Source organism: Macaca thibetana, chromosome 2, assembly GCF_024542745.1.
Source record: "Macaca thibetana thibetana isolate TM-01 chromosome 2, ASM2454274v1, whole genome shotgun sequence".
In the NCBI taxonomy this organism is placed as follows: Eukaryota; Metazoa; Chordata; class Mammalia; order Primates; family Cercopithecidae; genus Macaca; species Macaca thibetana.
Genome location: NC_065579.1, coordinates 149845122 through 149863328, shown reverse-complemented (window position 1 = coordinate 149863328; position 18207 = coordinate 149845122). Strand labels below are relative to the sequence as shown.

The following is an 18207-nucleotide window of genomic DNA, read 5'->3' as shown; positions in this document are numbered from 1 at the left end:
AAGTTCTCCTCTCTCTCTAGCAAAAGCTACTTGTGTTCTAACTGTGTTCTCTTTCTTCCCCCTTCCTCATGCTGCCAATCAAGGAGACGAACAGTTCCGAGGAATCAGAGTGTGATGATCTTGACCCTAATACTAGCATGGAGGTAGAAGCAGCTATTGTCCTATTTCCTACAATGATTGCCTTTTTTGATGTGTTCTGTGACAGTGACCTTGCTAAAATGATCAGCCATTCAGAGATAAATTGTGATGTTGGGGCATCTCTGGGTATCCCATCCCAGCTAAAAAAGAAACAAACAAAAACATAATTCAGTTCAGCGTGGGTAGAAAACTCTACCTAGATTTTTAAAAAACAAAAACAAAAACTTGTTCTCTTGACTGCTAAGTATTTTCTCCTTTGGCAGGTTTGACTTTATGTAGAAAATATCCAATTTCATTATTTGAAACTTAGAACACATTTTTTAATGGAAAACAACACTATAAAGAGTGGATGAGTCCCCGCTAAATGACAAGGACTCATTTTGGGTTTAGTTTCTCCCTCTTTTGTTTCCCCCTTCTCCGCTTCTTCTTTTTCTTTAGCCCTTTATCCTCTCCATCTTGCTCTTCTACTGGGTTCTATTCCCCGCTCAATGTTCCAGAAAAATAATGGGTGAAGTATGGCACCTGGTTGCTATGTAGAGCTGACTGATAGCAAATGAGGTATAATTGTAGCAACTTCAGAGCACACTTCAGCCCAGTGCTGGGCCCGTGAGCAGTGGCTCTTCCCACCGTGTGAAGGAAAAGCCCTGGGGAAGACCTGTCTCCTGGAGCCACGGCAGAGGCCTCTCCAGAGATGGTGAGATGGAAACCCTGCCCAGGGGACGTTTCTGGCACTCCAGGCTTACAGGGATGTGGAAGTGGAACCAACGCCTGTATCAACAAGAACATCCATTCCACTTGCAACTCCCAGTCTGTTGGGTTATAGAAACATGGCTCTTATGTGGCTTGCCACTGAGTGACAACCGTGATAAATTTACAAACCCTGGACAATGAGGGCAAACATGGAGCTGACTTTCCTTGCCATTTTATCATTCAGAGTAAATTGTAATGTTTTTCTCCAAATCTGTGCCTCCATCTCCAGTAATGGGTATAAGTTTAGAGATTTCTAAGTACAAAATAGACAACATTAAAAAAAAAAAAATTTGTATAGTCCCAAACATTTCACTTAATTAGATGGACTTTTATTCTTATTCTAATTTAACCTAATCCCAAAGAAGTCCAGCACCATGTTGTTTCAGCCACCACAAAACCCAAGAGAGACCATGACGCCTAAGAGCCAGTAAGTCAGCTGCAGAAGGAGTCAACTGAGTTGAATCAGGCCCAAGGCAAGCGGCTGACAGTGGGAGTTCTGCCAGGATAGAGTAGTCCCCCATGGATGTGGGTATTGCCACAGAGCTAAATCTGGTAGGTGTGGCTCAATACATACCCCGCTGTGGGAGACAGTGGAGATGGCATTTGTAGCCTAAATGTATCTTACAGAACAAGGAAGCCAGGGGAAATTTCAGGCTCTGTTTTCCTTGCATTTCATAGGATAGACACCAGCTCTCCTGGAGTTCACACCTGTCAGCTTGTAGATACTGGATGGCACCTGTATCCCCAGACCTAAGTGTTGCCAGCATGTATTGTAGATGTCAGTTGCAAGTGGAGGAAGGCCAGACAGAGGCAGGGGAAAAGCCAGATATCTGTGTTCCAGGAAAGAATTTAGGACCTTGTCCAGTTCTTGTGGACTGGGAGAAAAGAGTGGTGTTTCCACTCTGTAGGAAGAAATGGGCATAGAGGGATGTGGGACCAGGGGAGCAGCACACATTAAGAAAATTAACTGAGGTCATCGAATGCCCCATTCTGCACTTAGATAAAAAGCATGTGTGTGCATATACACATCTTAACTCTGCTTTGCTAATTGAACACATTTTAAAGGTTCTTATTCATCTAAGGCTTTTAGTCCTTTGCATGGGCTGAGTGAGATGGGTCCTCAGGAGGTGCTACAGAGTGCATGAGCAAAGACATTAGAATATTCATGCTGAACAGAGGAAAACCAAAAATTGTGTTGATGCATGTCTGAAAAGTTTTCAAATACAGTAGTTGAGGCACAAAGTTTCCTTTAGGCACAAACTTTCAAGTGACTGGAACCTCAAGGAGGCATGTTGTTGGAAGCTGCAATATCCCCAGTATGTGTGTATGTAGCCTTTATATATTCCATATACATCCTTCTAAATTTCAGTGATTCTTTTTTTTTTTTTTTTTTTTTTTTTTTTTTTTTTTTTTGATGTGGAGTCTCTGTCACCCAGGCTGGAGTACAGTGGTATGACCTTGGCTCACTGCAACCTCCACTTCCCTGGCTCAAGGGATCTTCCCACCTCAGCCCCCTGAGTACCTGGGACCACAGGTGCACGCCACCACGCCTGGCTAATTTTTGTATTTTTGGTAGAGACAGGGCTTCACCACGTTGCCCAGGCTTGTGTTGAACTCCTGACCTCAAGTGATCCGCCTGCCTTGGCCTCCCAAAGTGCTGGGATTACAGGCGTGAGCCAATGCACCTGGCCTAAACTTCAGTCATTCTCTGAATGTGTTGCCAGCTTCAAATTAACTTTGAGCACATGAGCGAGTCCAGAGAGAAAGCAGGCATCTTGGCACTGCTAGTTTGGTATTTTCAGAAATAAGATATAGAAAGTCAACCTGTTCAACATGAGTTGAGAATTTTATCAAGGCATATGTAAGTAGAACCCGATTGCAGTGTACACTGCAGAAGAAAATGAGGAGGAGTGCATACTGAAGAAAGAGGCTACCTTAAAGATCCAAATTGAAATATAGGTGGGCAGGCCACCTCTTGAAGGCCTCTCACTATTAAAGTGGCCATTTGGGGCATCATTCCCAGACCCAACCTGGCCCCCAACCTCACCCTTGTCTTCTGAGCCTGATGCTGTAATGGGTGTTGTCTCTCTGGGAGTGTGTCCGTTACTCTTAGTGAGCTGAACCCTGTACTGAGGGTGCCTCTGTTCCTGGAACCCCAGCTGACATAATGGGAGCATGCACCCTGTGTGTTCACTCCATGCTAGATCTCCAGATGTTAAATCCCAGCCTGCTGACTGATTCCCTTTAACCTGAGGCCAGCCTGTTGATCCTAGACCTAGCAGTGCATAGGCTCTCATCTCCTGCCTGCATGGGAATGATGTCACCAAAACATTTGTCTCAGTGAGTGGACCGAACGGTTCCTTTAAGGGCAGTTTCCTGGGGTCTTTACTTAAACACTGGCTGCTTGCTACCTTCAGGCTGGCATTTGTCCCACCATGGTGTTTTGGGGAGATATACAGGCACATCCTTGAAAGCTAATTAAGAGGAAAATGAAGCACCTTGAATCCTAGGAATCAGATTTACAAAGCTTTCCAAGAACACCCAATTAGGTAAAGGGAGGTAATTCTGCTCTAATGTTTACATCCTTTTCCTTCCCCTACTTGTGAATGTTTTCAAGTACAACCCCCACTCCCAGCAGTACACGCCACACAGCACCACCGCAAGATTGGCTCTAGGTCTGTGCCATCCTCTCGTGGCCAAGTCTCCTGCAGCCAAGTCTCCTGCTGATCTGTGACCATACCTCATGGAGAACTGTTCTAAAGATGACGAGTATCATCCATAGTTCAGCTTACTTATTTACCTTGCACTGATTAAACTTTGGGGTGGGGGTGAAAGGGGGGCATCACACATGAAAGAGATGTTTCCACATGGAAGAAGAGTCAAACCAAGCTGAAAACCAAACACAAGGATGCCTTAGGAACAGGTTAATAGTAACTCATTTTTTTCCAGTAAGGTTAGACTGCTGAGTGCCTTTTGCAGGGCTGAGAACCACATGCCCAACCATCACCTTTTTCAGTCCTGTCTCTGCCCCGGTGTCTGCACTGACACCCCAGGCTGGAGCCAGGCTCGCATGTTCAGGGTCAGCATCTGGCCTATACTACATTTTTCTTAGGACCCAGGCGAGGCAGGTTTCCGCCTCTGAAAAGTTGAGAACTGTGTCAATGCTCGCTTGTGTTTTTGTACCTGCCCCCAAGCCCCAGCATTGCCACCTGCCTACATCACAGGATGGGGTTGAAAGTCCTGAACTAGCCTCCCTGACTAGGGCCTTCAAGGATAAGGATTCTCAGCCCAGGTTTTACACCAAACTCAAGTAATTACATGCGTTTCAACTAAAACAAAACAAAACCCAATACCTCTTGTAGCAGAGAAAGTCAGTTCATCAGAGTAAGAGGTTGTCATCATTCCAAAAAGACTGCCTCTGCCCCAGCCATTCAACGCGCCACTGACCTCATCCACAACACAGACTAAGTGCAAACGTTATCCTCAGTCATATACCAGCCACCAGATATTTAGCTTAGGGGTTAAAAACAGTGTTGGGATCTTCTGGGAGAGGGCTCTGAAAGATGAGAGAGAGAAAGCACTTGGGAAGGTGAAGCTGATTTTGGAGGAAATTTCCCATTGGAGTAAGAATCACACTTTCAGAAGCAACAGAACCTTGGAAACATTTAGTTAACCTCTTCATTTATTTTTTATTTTTATTTTTTGTAGTAAAATATACATAAAGTTTTACCATTTTAACCATTTTTGAATGTGCGATTCAATGGCATTAAGTCCCTTCACAATGTTGTACCACCATCACCACTCTCCACTGCCAGAATGTTTTCATCATCGCCAACAGAAATTCTTTAGTGGACTCACTAAACTCCCTATTCCTCCCCATCCCTGCAGCCCCTTCACCTTTAACAGAGCCACAGGAACTTGTCCTTTTCTGTTTGAAAACTGGAAGGTGCTCTAGTTTCTGAGGCAGCTTCTGGTTTTTCTGGTTGCTCTTCCCCCACCTACACCATCTTGCGGCAACTTGGTGTCCCATCTCCAGGTTGGTTTTAATCTAAAACACAGATCCTGGCAGACGAGAAGACCTAACTCCTAGTGCCAATTTTTGTGTATAAGTGTGTTATTCCGTTTTCCAGCTCAATAAAAAGGAATATCATTTCTGCCCATCTTGACTTTCCAAGGCTGAAGTGTAATTTAAACAAAAACCACAAAGGCAGTATCACATGGAAAACTGGAACAGGAGTCAAAAACCTGGATTCTAGTTTGGATACCGCCAGCTATGTGACTGCGGACCAGTTAGCCTTTCTGAGCCCCAAGTTCCTCTGGAAAGTTGCACAGCTCCAAGTGTACAGGTGTTTATACAGTGATGTGTAACCCTTTGAGCACCATGGAAATCTAAGGTGTGCTAACAAAGGACTTTGCTCTCCAGCACTTCCGACTTTGAAAACATTGAGATCCCGGCAGAAGAGGACGTGGAAGATTCTGTGCCTTGGCCAGAAATTCACTTTTCAGGGGGTGTGGCGCGAATGGCCTGGGCAGATTTCCTCCTGAGACTCAACTGGAGTGTCCACTCCTGGCTCTGGGAAGTTTGAGCGGCCAGAGCTGGCCCTTTTTTCCTCCCCTGAACCCACAATTCCCTGGCCTACCTTTCATGTCCTCAGATCTGAAGAGCCAGCCTGCTCCCCGCACCTCCTTCCCCCCAACTACCACATCAGCTACTCTGGCCTCCTTATCCTAGAGCTTCAAAATAACCCGGCCAGACAGATTGAAGGAAACTTTTACACCCCCAGCCAGGTGGCCGACCTCCTGGCATCCCCAGTGTGTCCGCTGACGCCTGCTTCTGCATTTTATAAAAAGAATTTTTTCATGAAAAGAACCCTTTGGATGAAAAGAAAGTGAAGCATTGCATTCCTGTCATTTTATTTTTACAAAATATTTTCTTTGTAATGTATCTGAAGGGTGTGGCTTGAAGACTTCCTGCCTGGCTTTGTTCTGACTCTCCATGCAGACTGATTTATATTCCGCCATCAAGAGATGGGAGCTGAGCTTAGTGGCTGCTTCCCTCTCCTGGGAGAATTATGAGAAGATCGTCCACAGCAGATTCACATCTATTAGGCTTTTTGTTCCTTGCAACTGCCCTGTGAAGTAAGCAGGGTGGAGTTTCTCACCCTCCTGGGGGAAACAGGTTCAGGGAGGTCAAGGTCGTGCAGCTAATAAAAAGAGCAGGTCTTGATGGTGGTGCTTTGAGAGACCAAACTTAGCATGTGCTATAGAGGACATCTACTCTCTATGGCTTAAGTACTTTCTTAACAAGGGTCAGGCGCAGGCCCTCTTTTGTTGCACATCTGTTTTAGGAGGAGAATTTCTTCAATAACTTTTCAAATCTCTTGACTATCGGGATAATTACTTGGCCTCGCCCACGCCCTTTCTCAATGACTCAAGAGCCCAGCCAGAGCAACCAAGAAAGGAAGTTCAATTACATGAGTTGGAAATGTCTGAACTGGTTTCTCAGACCAACACAGTCACTCAGCATGCCCTGTCATGCATGTTCCATGGCACCCTCACCCTAGACTGGGGGCCCAGCCCATTTCATTTATGTTGTACACTAATTAGATTACAAGGTACCATTGACCCAGAAGTTCCTCTAAGAACCTGCTATTGAAGAAGCAAAGACCATCACCCCCCAAGCCCACCCCCATGCTGTCAAAGTTCACTCAATGTGAGTTCCTAGTCAGTTCAATTTCACACAATTTGATTAACACAAGGCATTGCAATGATTATTATGGAGGGCTAAAGAACAATGTAAGATTGATTCCCATGCTTAAGAAGCATAAGGAGGCAGGTATAATTAAATGTCCATATTACATAGCAAACCTTAAAACCTGCTCTAACAGTCATGGTGGGGGACTGATTAATCCTGCCTGGAGCCATTTATTCATTCTGTGGATATTTATGCACCCACTCAGGCACTGGGCTCACAATAATAGTAGCTACTACTTAGCAGACTTTTCTGTGTAACTGGCTCTGTGTTGAGCTCCCAACAACATCATCACATAGGTACTATTTGCGTTATTCCCACTTTATAGATGAGAAAACTGGAGCGCGGTGAGGTTAAGTGACTTTCCCAAGGCTGTGTATTCTTAGGTAGCCTGTCTCCCAGGGAGCCTATGAGTGTGGTCATTGATTCACTGGGAGGCTGTGTGGGTTGGATAAACTAATAGGATGTGGGCAGTCTTAGAGAAGGCAGAGGGTGAGGAGAGAGCACGAACAAAAGCCCTGAGGTGGGGAGTACCTAGCACATGCTGAGCAGGTATATGGTCTTGGTACCTGGGGTTAGTTATGTAGGAAGAGCTGTAGGAAATAAAGCCTGGCAGATGGGTTGAGACCAGACAGACAGCAAAGGCGTAGAAGGACCTGCTAGGAAGCCAGGACTTGATCCATGGACTGCAAGGAACAGTAGTAGGTTTTAAGTAGTCCATATGATTCATCCTGTGCTTTGGGAGGGTAACCAGCACCTATGCAAATGCTGTGGGATTTTTTTTTTTTTTTTTTTCAAGACAGGGTCTTGCTTTGTCACCCGGGCTGGAGTGCAGTGGCATGATCTCGGCTCACTGCAGCCTCAAGTGACCCTCCCACCCGCAGCCTCCTGAGTACCTGAGACTACAGGCATGCGCCACCATGGCCAGCTAATTTTTAAATTTTTTTTAGAGGTGGGTTCTCCCTGTGTTGTCCAGGCTGGTCTCGAACTCCTGGCCTCCAGTGATCCTCCTGCCTTAGCCTCCCAAAGTGCTGGGATTATAGGCATGAGCCATGGCACCAGGTCCTCAGAACAAATGTTAATCTGTTACATAGCTCCAAAGACTCTGAGAAGTTTAGGGGATTGGGGCATAATCAGGGCCAAATCATTAAGGGAGGAGACTCCAAAACACTCAGACATAAAGACATTGTCCAAAGTCAAGGTCATGGCTGTAGGTTGGAAATGTGATTTATAAAGAAGAAGCTGTAACTCCACCGCTGCGTCCTCCTTGGCCCCCGACCTCCAGTCCCTTCCTAACTGACTCCTAGGCTGCCAAGAGCACCTGGAGACCAGTGCATACACAGCAATGCACCCCCATTTTGGTCCTTTGCAACCAACTATCCTGTGAGATGGGTGATAGATGCTTTCATTATTTTACCGTATTTTCATCCTTTTTATTTTGAGGGCACACTAAATGTTCTCTAACCAAAATATTGAGGGGTAAAGGGGAGATATTTGGACTAGAAATATTCATAAATCAATGTACTTGACACATGGACACATATCAAGACCTGTACCCCAAAATTAATGATTATACTTTTTTTGGAAAAACATATGGAACTTTTTTACAAAAATTGATCATGCGTGCTACTTATAAAGCAAACCTCAGCAAAAACCAAGGAATCAATATCATACAGACCAAGTTCTCCAGGCACAATGCAATTAAGTTAGAAATAAGCAACAAAAGGATATTTTTAAAAATCTCCCGTGTTTGGAAATGTAAAAACATACTCATTACAACTGGGTAAAGGAAAAAATCATAGTTGAAGAAAAACACTTAGAACTGAATGATAATGAAAATACTTGAGGAGTAAGGAACGAGTTGAAAGAGACAAGTCTATCGCTGTTTGAGATTATGTTGCATTTACATTTTTTTTTTAATTACAGCTTGTCTTATGCTCATTTAGAAAAGAACAGAGGAGGCCGTGTGTGGTGGCTCACACCTGTAATCCCAGCGCATTGGGAGGCCACAGGTGGGAGGACTGCTTGAGGTCCAGAGTTCAAGACCAGCTGGGCAACATGGCAAGACCCCATCTCTACAAAGAATAGAAAAAAATTTGTTAGGTGTGGCTGTGTGCACCTGTAGTCCCAGCTCCTCAGGGAGTCTGAGGCAGGGGGATCACTTGAGCCTAGGAATTTGCAACTGCAGTGAATGGTAATCATGCATGAGCAACAGCGTGAGACCCTTTCAAAAATAAATAAATAAATAAATAAATAAATAAATAATAAGCAGAGGTAGGAATATTTTCTAAAAATTTAGAAATTCGAGTCCAAAAAAAGAGAAAGAAATTCGAGTCCAGTTTGGCCAGATTGAAAACACAAAGGGTAAAACCTTCAAACCATAATATTGTACCTAAATTCTTAAAATTGTTTTTCTTATATCTTTATTTTATTGCCAGATCTCATCATCTAAAATTCCTTTCCTGCCTACTCTGAATACAGGTTCACATGAAACAAGTGTAAAAGGAATAGAAAAAGGAAACAATATAGAAATACATTCTGGGCAGCTGTCAGTTGGGTTTAGGGCATTTGGTTTATGTCTATTTGACCGTTTTTATTCCTTCAGTGTTCTCAATACGTAGTTCTGAGCTATGTTTTGTGACTGTGATGAGGAATTTGGAAAAAATGGGGGTGGAGGTCTTCTTCTTCTGGAGTCGGTTAACAACTCATTTTCTAGACAGAATTTCACCCTCAGTCTTAAGTCTTAGAGTCAGTCAGACATGGGCTAACAAGGAAAATAGATGCAAGATTTCCTCAAAGCTCAGCTTATGGTACTCAATGCTGGTTGATATTACCTGTAACTCTTTCCTCTTACCTCACTGCCCTGCCATTTTGAAGAAAAAACAATAAAATTATTGGATTTCTCTCCAGAAGGAAACTAAGTTGCTGATGGATGACATTGTGGTAGTTCTTGTTCTCGCCTGGGAGGAAGCACTGCCACCTGCCGCCCTCTGCTGGTCAAATAAAACCAGCTTTAGGAACCTATAGGTCTTTCCCATGGTGTCTACACCAGCCCTGTCCTACTGGCTTGGCCCAGCATTCTCTTGTGCTGTCTCACAGAGGGAGAACATGTGCATTTTATGTGAATAATGTCGTCTTTCCTCCACGACCACTATTTCATCAATGTTTTTTTTTTTTTATTTTTTTGAGGCAGGGTCTCACTCTGTTGCCCAGAGTACCATGGCGTTTTCCTGGCTTGCTGCAGCCTCAACTTCCTGGGCTCAGGCAATCCTCCCACCTCAGCTTCCCGAGGAGCTGTGCACCACCACACCTAGCTCATTTGTTCTTTATTTTTAGTAAAGATGAGGTCTCACTATGTTGCCCAGGCTGGCCTTGAACTAAGCTCAAGTGAGCCTCCTGCCTCAGCCTCCTAAAGTGCTGGGATTACAGGCGTGAGCAACCATACCCAGCCCACGACCACTATTTTGGATTCCAACTCTCTCCTCCGTCCCATCTATCACTTTACATTGACTCCGACTTGTTTCTAAGGAAGGAAAACATTATATTTCAAAAAAAAAAATGTGCAGCTTATTATAAAGCCCTCAGGATCCTACACACACCAGCAATGACCACTAGACAAGGTGGTCAGGAAGCCTAATTTCTAGTCTACTAATTGAGTGACCTCAGTTAATTTCATTCAACAAATATTAATTTTTCTGCTACAGCAAGAAAAAATTATGATTGATGGTGCATAAAACATGGGAAAGGGTTACTACCTTCAAAAGCCTCACAAGTCTGGTAGGGCAAATACAGTTCAGTACGACGTTATGGTACATGGCAGCTCATGGTCAGAGACATAGAGGTACCAGCCCCTAGAAGAGTGCAGAGGAGGAAGATCACTATTGGCTACATCTCCGACATTGACTGACTCATTAGGTTCCCAAGCAAGTTCATGACAGGACATTTTCTCAGTTCTCCTCCCCAAAATTAGGATCCTACCACTTTAACTTTTCATTGATTTGACAAATATCAACAGAGCACATATGTGCCAGGTATCATGCTAAGCTTGGAGGCAATAATAGCAGAACAATATGACCCATTAGAATTCAAAGAAAGAGAAAATAAAAAATTTAAGAATATAAATAAAAAGTAATAATAAATAAAAGAATATGGTCCTTGTCCTCATGGGCCCTGCAGTCCACAGGGAGCCATAGACAAATACATCAGTAATTAGTCTACTGTGTGAGAAGGGTGTCCTCCTCCAGTTCGTACTCTGATTTGCTTCAAAGTAGAAAGAGAAAAAATGAGGGAGGAATCTTCTATGGCCATAGTCCAGAGTCAAAGTAAGAAACAAAACATTAGTGTGGACCTTGCCCAGGCTCTTGGTCCTTGTTGGAGGATTTTAAAGTAGAGGACTGAGTAGAGACAGGAGAGAGAGAGGTGGAGAGCAAAGACAAGCAGGTAGGCCTTTGATGTCAATGACAAAGTTTCACAATGCTTTTCCCAAGACCCTCCCACTTTGCTGAATGCTATGATGGAATGAGCACTGGAATAAAATTCAAGAGCTCTCGGAGCCACTTCTCTGTCACTGTGATCTTAACAGTTCACTTCCCTATCTCACCTAGGAAATGGTGATGAATAACATTTGCTCTGCACTGCCTCCAGGGTTTTGGAGGAGCACATGAAGGAGTTTGTGAGCAGCTTACGGGAACCGCATAATGCTACCCAAGTCAGTGATGCTATTACCATTATCAGCCACACCTTTTGTCAAGGTGGGCTCTCCTCACCTGGGCCAGCCAAAAGGCAGAAGAATGAAGACCAAAGACTTTCATGAGTCCCTTCCAGATGGAGAACCTGTAATTAAGACTTATTGGCAATCTTTCTCTCCAATGTCTCTGCTAAGGACTACCCTCAAATTAGGAATATTTGCTTTTGTTTGGACACGGTGGCTCACACCAGTAATCCCAGCACTTTGGGAGGCCAAGGCGGGCGGATCACTTGAGGTCAGGAGTTTGAGACCAGCCTGGCCAACATGGTGAAACCCCGTCTCTACTAAAAATACAAAAAATTGGCCGGGTATGGTGGCATGTGCCTGTAATCCCAACTACTCAGGAGTCTGAGGCACGAGAATGACTTGAACCCAGGAGGCAGAGGTTGCAGTGAGCTGAGATCATGCCACTGCACTACAGTCTGGTTGACAGAGCGAGACGCTGTCTCAAAAAAGGATTTTTTTTTGGGGGGGGGGACAGGGTTTCCCTCTGTCGCCCAGACTGGAGTGCAGTGGTGTAATCATGGCTCACTGCAGCCTCAACCTCCTGGTTTCAAGTGATCATCCCACCTCAGTCTCTAAAGTAGCTAGGACTATGCCCAGCTAATTTAAAAAAATTTTTGTAGTGATACCATGTTGCTCAGGCTGGTCTCGAACCCCTGGTCTCAAGCAATCCTCCCACCTTGACCTCTCAAAGTTCTGGGATTACAGGCATGAGCCACTGCACCTGGCCAATATTTGCATTGTATTTATTTTATTTTGAGAGAGGGTCTCACTCTGTCACCCAGGCTGGAGTGCAGTGGCATGATCTTGGCTCACTGCAACCTCTGCCTTCCAGGTTCAAGAGATTCTTGTGCCTCAGTCTCCCTAGTAGCTGGGATTACAGACACCTGCCAGCACGCCTGGCTAATTTTTGTATTTTTAGTCAAAACGGGGTTTCGCCATGTTGATCAGGCTGGTCTTGAACTCTTGACCTCAAGTGATCCACCCACCTCAGCCTCCCAAAGTGCTAGGATTACAGGTGTGAGCCACTGCGCCCAGACAATATTTGCTTTTTTAAACAGTGTGTCTGTTTAGTAATATACTTAGCACGGTTAGGGTTCTGTGATGAAAAAGAATAAGGCAAGAAGTTCTTTAAGCAGCACTTTGGGGCGTTTTCTTATAAAAGTGTAGGTTTTATAAGTACCACACTGTAGGTTTATGAAACCCTACTTAAAATTGTATAGCATATAAGCCTGCTACTTGTGTCTTCCATTTTGTCAGCTTTCTTCTCTGTGAGACCCCTGGCATGGACTCCATGCTTCCTTGTGGATTCCCATCATGATGGGAAACACAGGCCACTGGACAAAGTTAGCAGTATTATCAAATCATTTCCACCCTAGAGTCCTTCTGATAGAGTGGGGGCAGGCAGCATGGGGGACAGTGTAACATTCCATGTTTGTTGAAAGCTGGTCATTAACATCTGTCAGACACTGCATCAAATGCAGATGTTGTTGAATTCCATCTTTCCCACTAGACTGTTGGCCCACTGAGGGTAGAGAGCATGCCGGCCTTACTCCCTGCCCGGTCACTACCACCTCACCAAGGGTCAATTCAGTACCTCTTCATCAAATAAATTGAGTCCTTACATCAAATAACCCTTCCAGATGGGCATTTTTATCCCCAATGTATAGCCAAAACTGAGACAGGAGTTGCTTAAGAACGTTGTCCAAGGCAAGAGAGAGTGTCTGGCCTTGAGTCTGGATACTACATGCTCTTTCTGCTCCCCAGGCTTACACTCTTCTGCACAGCGTGCTACTAAGAACGTCCTCTCTCAGAAGCTATGGATTATGTTATTTTTAAATCATTTTCTAAAAAGTTTGCATCCATCTGTGTTTCCCAACAGGCTCTAGTCAAGTATTATTAGTCATATGCCCAGAACTAAGTATTTTGGGTGTATGACTAATAACATTGGTCCTCTTGGTCCTATTCTGAGATTCTATTTATGAAACAGACCTAAGTTCTTGGAAGGTGTGAAATGAAGTCAAAGGTCAAATATGTATTCACCAGCATTTGTTAAATACGCATTATGTGACAGACCCTGGGCTAGGGCCCTGAGGTACAAAGGTGAATGACAAATGCTTCCTGTCTTTAAAGAGCTTATAGACTAATAGGTCTGACTGTGCCATTTTTTCCCTTCAAAAATAATTCTTAAGAATGTGAAGCCGGGCACGGTGGATCATGCCTGTAATCTCAGCACTTTGGGGGGCCGAGGCAGGCGGATCACCTGAGGTCAGGAGTTCGAGACCAGCCTGACCAATGTGGCAAAACCCTATCTCTACTAAAAATACAGAATTAGCCGGGCATGGTGGTGCATGCCTGTAATCCCAGCTACTCAGGAGACTGAGGCAGGAGAATCACTTGCACCCGGGAGGCAGAAGTTGCAGTGAGTTGAGATCGCACCATTGCACTCTAGCCTGGGCAACAAGAGTGAAACTCCGTCTCAAAAAAATAAATAAAATAAAATAAAACAAAATAAAGTGAAACATGCTGATGCAGAATATTTGGGAAGCCCACATAAGAAAAGAAAGGAAGCAATAGTCACCCCAAATTAAGATGCTTTATAAATCCCAAGGGCAGAGCCTATGTCTTAGTATTTCTTTATCCACAAAACTGTACACAGATCTTAGAGTAGAAGACGAATTCAGTTAATGTTTTTTGAATGAGGAGAAAGCCACCCGTAAACCTACCACCCTGAGATAACCACTGTTAACATTTAGAAAATATTCCTAGCCTTCTTTTCTTTGACTGTCAAATGACTGACTGGGATGCCATTCTCCCTGCCTTATCCAAACCAGGGAGAGAAATGTTTGGCCTCTTTAGCGCCCCCTACAGGTGATGCAGTGCTGCTCGTGGTTGATTTAATAGTTTGAGTGGAGCAACCCTTCCCCATGGGCAATCCTTCCCCATGCCATGCCTCGAAACATTTTCACACAGAGGACTCTTTTAGGTGTGGGAGATGCAGTAGGTTCTACCAGATGTTCTCATCCACTCCCCCACCCCTCCCCAGAAAAGCCTCCGGGGCAGGAAGTTGGTTTACCAAGATCAGTTCACTGCGATACAGGGGGACTTTCATCAGGTTCATCAAACAAGGCTGCATGTTGATTCACTTTAGAGAGTTAAAAAAAAAAAAATCCCAATGCCAAGGCCCCACTTCACACCAATTAAACAGAATCTCTAGGCATGAGGCCCAGGCATTAGCCTCTTGTGTGTTTAAGGCTGCCCAGGTCAGGCGTTGAGAACCACTGATTTAAAGACAGGCTAAGCAGAAGTGTAAGTGGTCTTTTGAGACTAGCAGAGGGCACTGCAGTGGCCAGAGTTGGGGCACTCAGCCCAGAATTTGGCATCACAAGGGTTTTATGCAGCCTACTTTGTGCAAAACCTGGGTGGTATAAGCGGGCACTTGATTTGCAAAGGGGAACGCAAAGACGGAAATAAATGTCTTTCTTCCAAAGGGTTTATATGGATTCCTCTATAGGGGAAGACACACAGAAACCATGCATGTTCACAAAGATATGCATACATACAGGGAAGTAAATGCAAAGGCCCCAGTTGGGCTATTTTGTAAGGCATGTGAGTTTTCTGGCTTCATGATAAAGGAAAGAAGAATTTTGCCAAATAAACTATTAAAGATAAGCCACTTTAATAACAGGCTGCTTAGCTGAAGGAAGATTATTAAAATGAGATCATCTTTATTTAAATAGGTATTGAGTACCTGTTATTTGCCAGGCGTTGTGCTAAGCTCTTGACATATATGATTTCATTTAATCTTTGTGATAACACTTTACACTAGGTATTATTTATCCCCATATTATAGTGAAGCATCAGTTATTATGTAATTAACATACAATCACATTAAACAAAACAGGTGGCCTCAGCCTGTCTCCAAAGTCTGTGCTTTTGTTAAACAATGCCAGGCTGTACAATCTGGACTTGCATGATTAGCGGCAATACAAAAGATGTGGGGGAAAGTGACCATCTTCTCAAGAAGAGATAGCTTTCCAGAATGGCTAGTTGGCTAAAATGTTTTCCCTACTGTGAACTCTCCAAAGTGTCCTGAGGCAGGCAGCATGGTATATACCAAGAGCCCCAGCAGTTCCTCCCTTGAACCAGCCTTGTGACCAGAGATCATCAGCTTAGTCACTTAGTATTCATTTTCTCACCTATGAAGCAGAAAGGGTTAGAATGGTTGGGTCAGTGGCTTTAAGTTGCCCCATGCAGGCCTGGGCTATAGGAGATCATGCTTGAGAAAGAAGAGATAGATAGGACTTCTCTTATTCCCCTTCATCCAGAGAAACTCTGCGTTTAGCTGCCTGAAGAGTCGTTTCCCCTGCCTAGGGATGGGCGAAGGGTAAAGGGAGGACATTTGGAAGGAATCCACTGTGTTAGTGAATTTCAATGACCCTTCCAGTTTGATAGGTCTCAGGTTCTCTATTTTTGAGTTTATGATGCTAGGAAGAATCAGTGCCACCGCATTGCTTGAGCGCATAATGACCAGGAGAGTGGGTTTTCTGCCTGTGAAGGGAAGAAAAGCAACTGAGAAGAGGGAGGACAGAAAGACCTCTGCTAGCAGAGCTCCAAGTTACAATAAACCTGCCTGGGGCTGCACGCTGCCAGGCAGGAATGTGAACAACTGGATGAGACGGAGTAAACCAAGTGCCAATTGTTGCTAAAGAGAGGTTTTACTAATGTGACAGTAATACAGTCACAACACAATGGGAAGTTGGGCTCCAGGCCTCATCTCCCTAAATTGTACTTTGTTTTTATTCAATAGGGTGAAGCCCCTTATTCTCTTTTAGTAGTTTAGGATTCAAGAAATTTTCTGTTTCTTTTTGTTTTTCAGATCTTAAATCCAAATTTCATCCAAGAAGGTGAGTTAAAAAGCATTACAGTTGGAAACGGAGATTGGTTAAATAAACTATAGTTAATACAACATTAAAGCACTGGCTGTAAGCAATGGTGATATAGTTCTGTATCGATGGACAAGGAAAGAGGTTTATGATAAACTATTAGATGAAAAGACTAAAGCTTGCAATATGTATAATGAGATCCAATTTTTATAAGAAGTCTGTTTATATAAAGCCCAAAAGGGTATATACCAGAATGCGCACAGTAATTATCTCTGGATTATGACATTATGGAGCTTTTCTTTCTTTCTGTTTATGTTTCCTATTTTTCTACAATAAATAGTTATTACTTTTAAACACTTTTTAAAGAGACCCAGATGACTCTGCGGTGTTATGCTGAAGGTTATTTGAATCATTATGTGACACGGGTGGGAAATGAGAGTGGTGTGTTTAAAAAAATGGCTGTTTTATTCTAAGTTTGCTCTGAATGATGTGAATATATGTTGATTTGATCATAGTGGCCCCAGAATTCCTTGTGCCCTTGGTGGATGTCACCTGCTTGCTTGGGGACACAGTGGTACTGCAGTGCAAAGTCTGTGGGCGGCCAAAGCCCACCATCACTTGGAAGGGTCCAGACCAGAACATCCTTGACACTGACAACAGCTCAGCCACATACACCGTCTCCTCTTGGTAAGCTGATTGCCCTAACATCAGCACCAGCAGCCCCTTAGCACAGCACTGGGAGGCTGAATCTGGGGTGCAACTTCTGCTCTGGCGACTGGGCTCTGCAAGAAAATAGCTGCCCTGGAGCCTGTTCTAGGGCAAACACTTGGCCTTCATTAGAGGGAAACTGAGGAGACTCAATGCTGCAAGTGTTAGTCACAGCCTCTGCCACTCACGCTGCAGCCTGATGGACACACCTGCAGCAGCACCAGCACGCATTTTCCACGGTGCTCAGCACCACGTCGACATACCTGGGACGAACAGAATGGTTTGTAAAGACTGTGCTCTGGACCCACATTCAACAAACAGGGAAAACATAAACCTTTATGTCTCAGGTCAAGCACGCACCATACTTATGAAGAGCTTTTACAGTCACTGCCTTACATTCACCCTGGTAGATGATCTTTCCCTACAGATCCCCAAGTAAATCTCTAAGTCAGAAGATTTAGACTTCTGATTAAGTGGTGAAGACTCCAGACCTGTAGTAAAAATGTAATCCTCACATCTGGACATCCTGACATTTTTTGTGTCCTTCAGGATACTGTGAAACAGTGAGATGTTTAATTCCTTACCTAAGAACAATGTTATTAGAAAAAGAAACGACTCATTCCAAAATGTGCAATAGAAAATCAAGCCGCAAGCATGCTTCTGCACACAAAGTCGATTTAACAAAACTTAGCTGACTGCCTCCCAATCATTCTGTCAGCATTTACTGTTACCAATTATGAACTGGATCGTGTACCGTTGCTTACAGTGGACAAGCAGTAGCAAGCCCTAGATGCTTGAGAAACATTAGTGGAAGAAGCACCTAGAATCAAGAAACTGTCATTCCTTGACTTAATTTGCGTGTATGTGAAAAAGAAGAAGACCATCATTCCTTGATATTCCCAGCAGAGACTAACTGGCCAGATCACGAAATATCAGTGGGTCCAAGAAGCCCAGTGTGAGAGGCAGTGGTTGGTGAGGATCATGAAAAGCGCCAGGGGATATCATAACCCTGGGGAAGGGGCAGAGCTGACTGTGACTTCTGTATTTCAGAGCAGTTCTCCCCTGGGGATGAATATATATTATATTGGGATGAATGGGGAAGTTATCATTTAGGTGATGGAATTTACCTTTTCTTAGAAATTCACTTAATTATTTTAAGGATCCCACATCTAGAATTTGAAATACTTAAAGTATGTTTATTTTGGAGTCTTTCCTTTTTTTTT

At 43.9% G+C, this 18207-nt stretch overlaps 1 protein-coding gene across 16 annotated transcripts in view; it reads left to right on the top strand.

Annotated features, from left to right (window-relative positions):
• KALRN (kalirin RhoGEF kinase) overlaps positions 1 to 18207 on the top strand; it is a 708666-nt gene that overhangs the window by 659161 nt on the left and 31298 nt on the right. For 15 of the 16 annotated variants that reach the window (XM_050781536.1, XM_050781534.1, XM_050781532.1 and 12 more), the window contains 3 exons: positions 84 to 143; positions 16270 to 16297; positions 16792 to 16963. In XM_050781536.1, the coding sequence (XP_050637493.1) occupies positions 84 to 143; positions 16270 to 16297; positions 16792 to 16963 (260 nt within the window). The remainder of the gene's footprint in view (positions 1 to 83; positions 144 to 16269; positions 16298 to 16791; positions 16964 to 18207) is intronic. The other variant, XM_050781535.1, reaches the window with a different exon arrangement.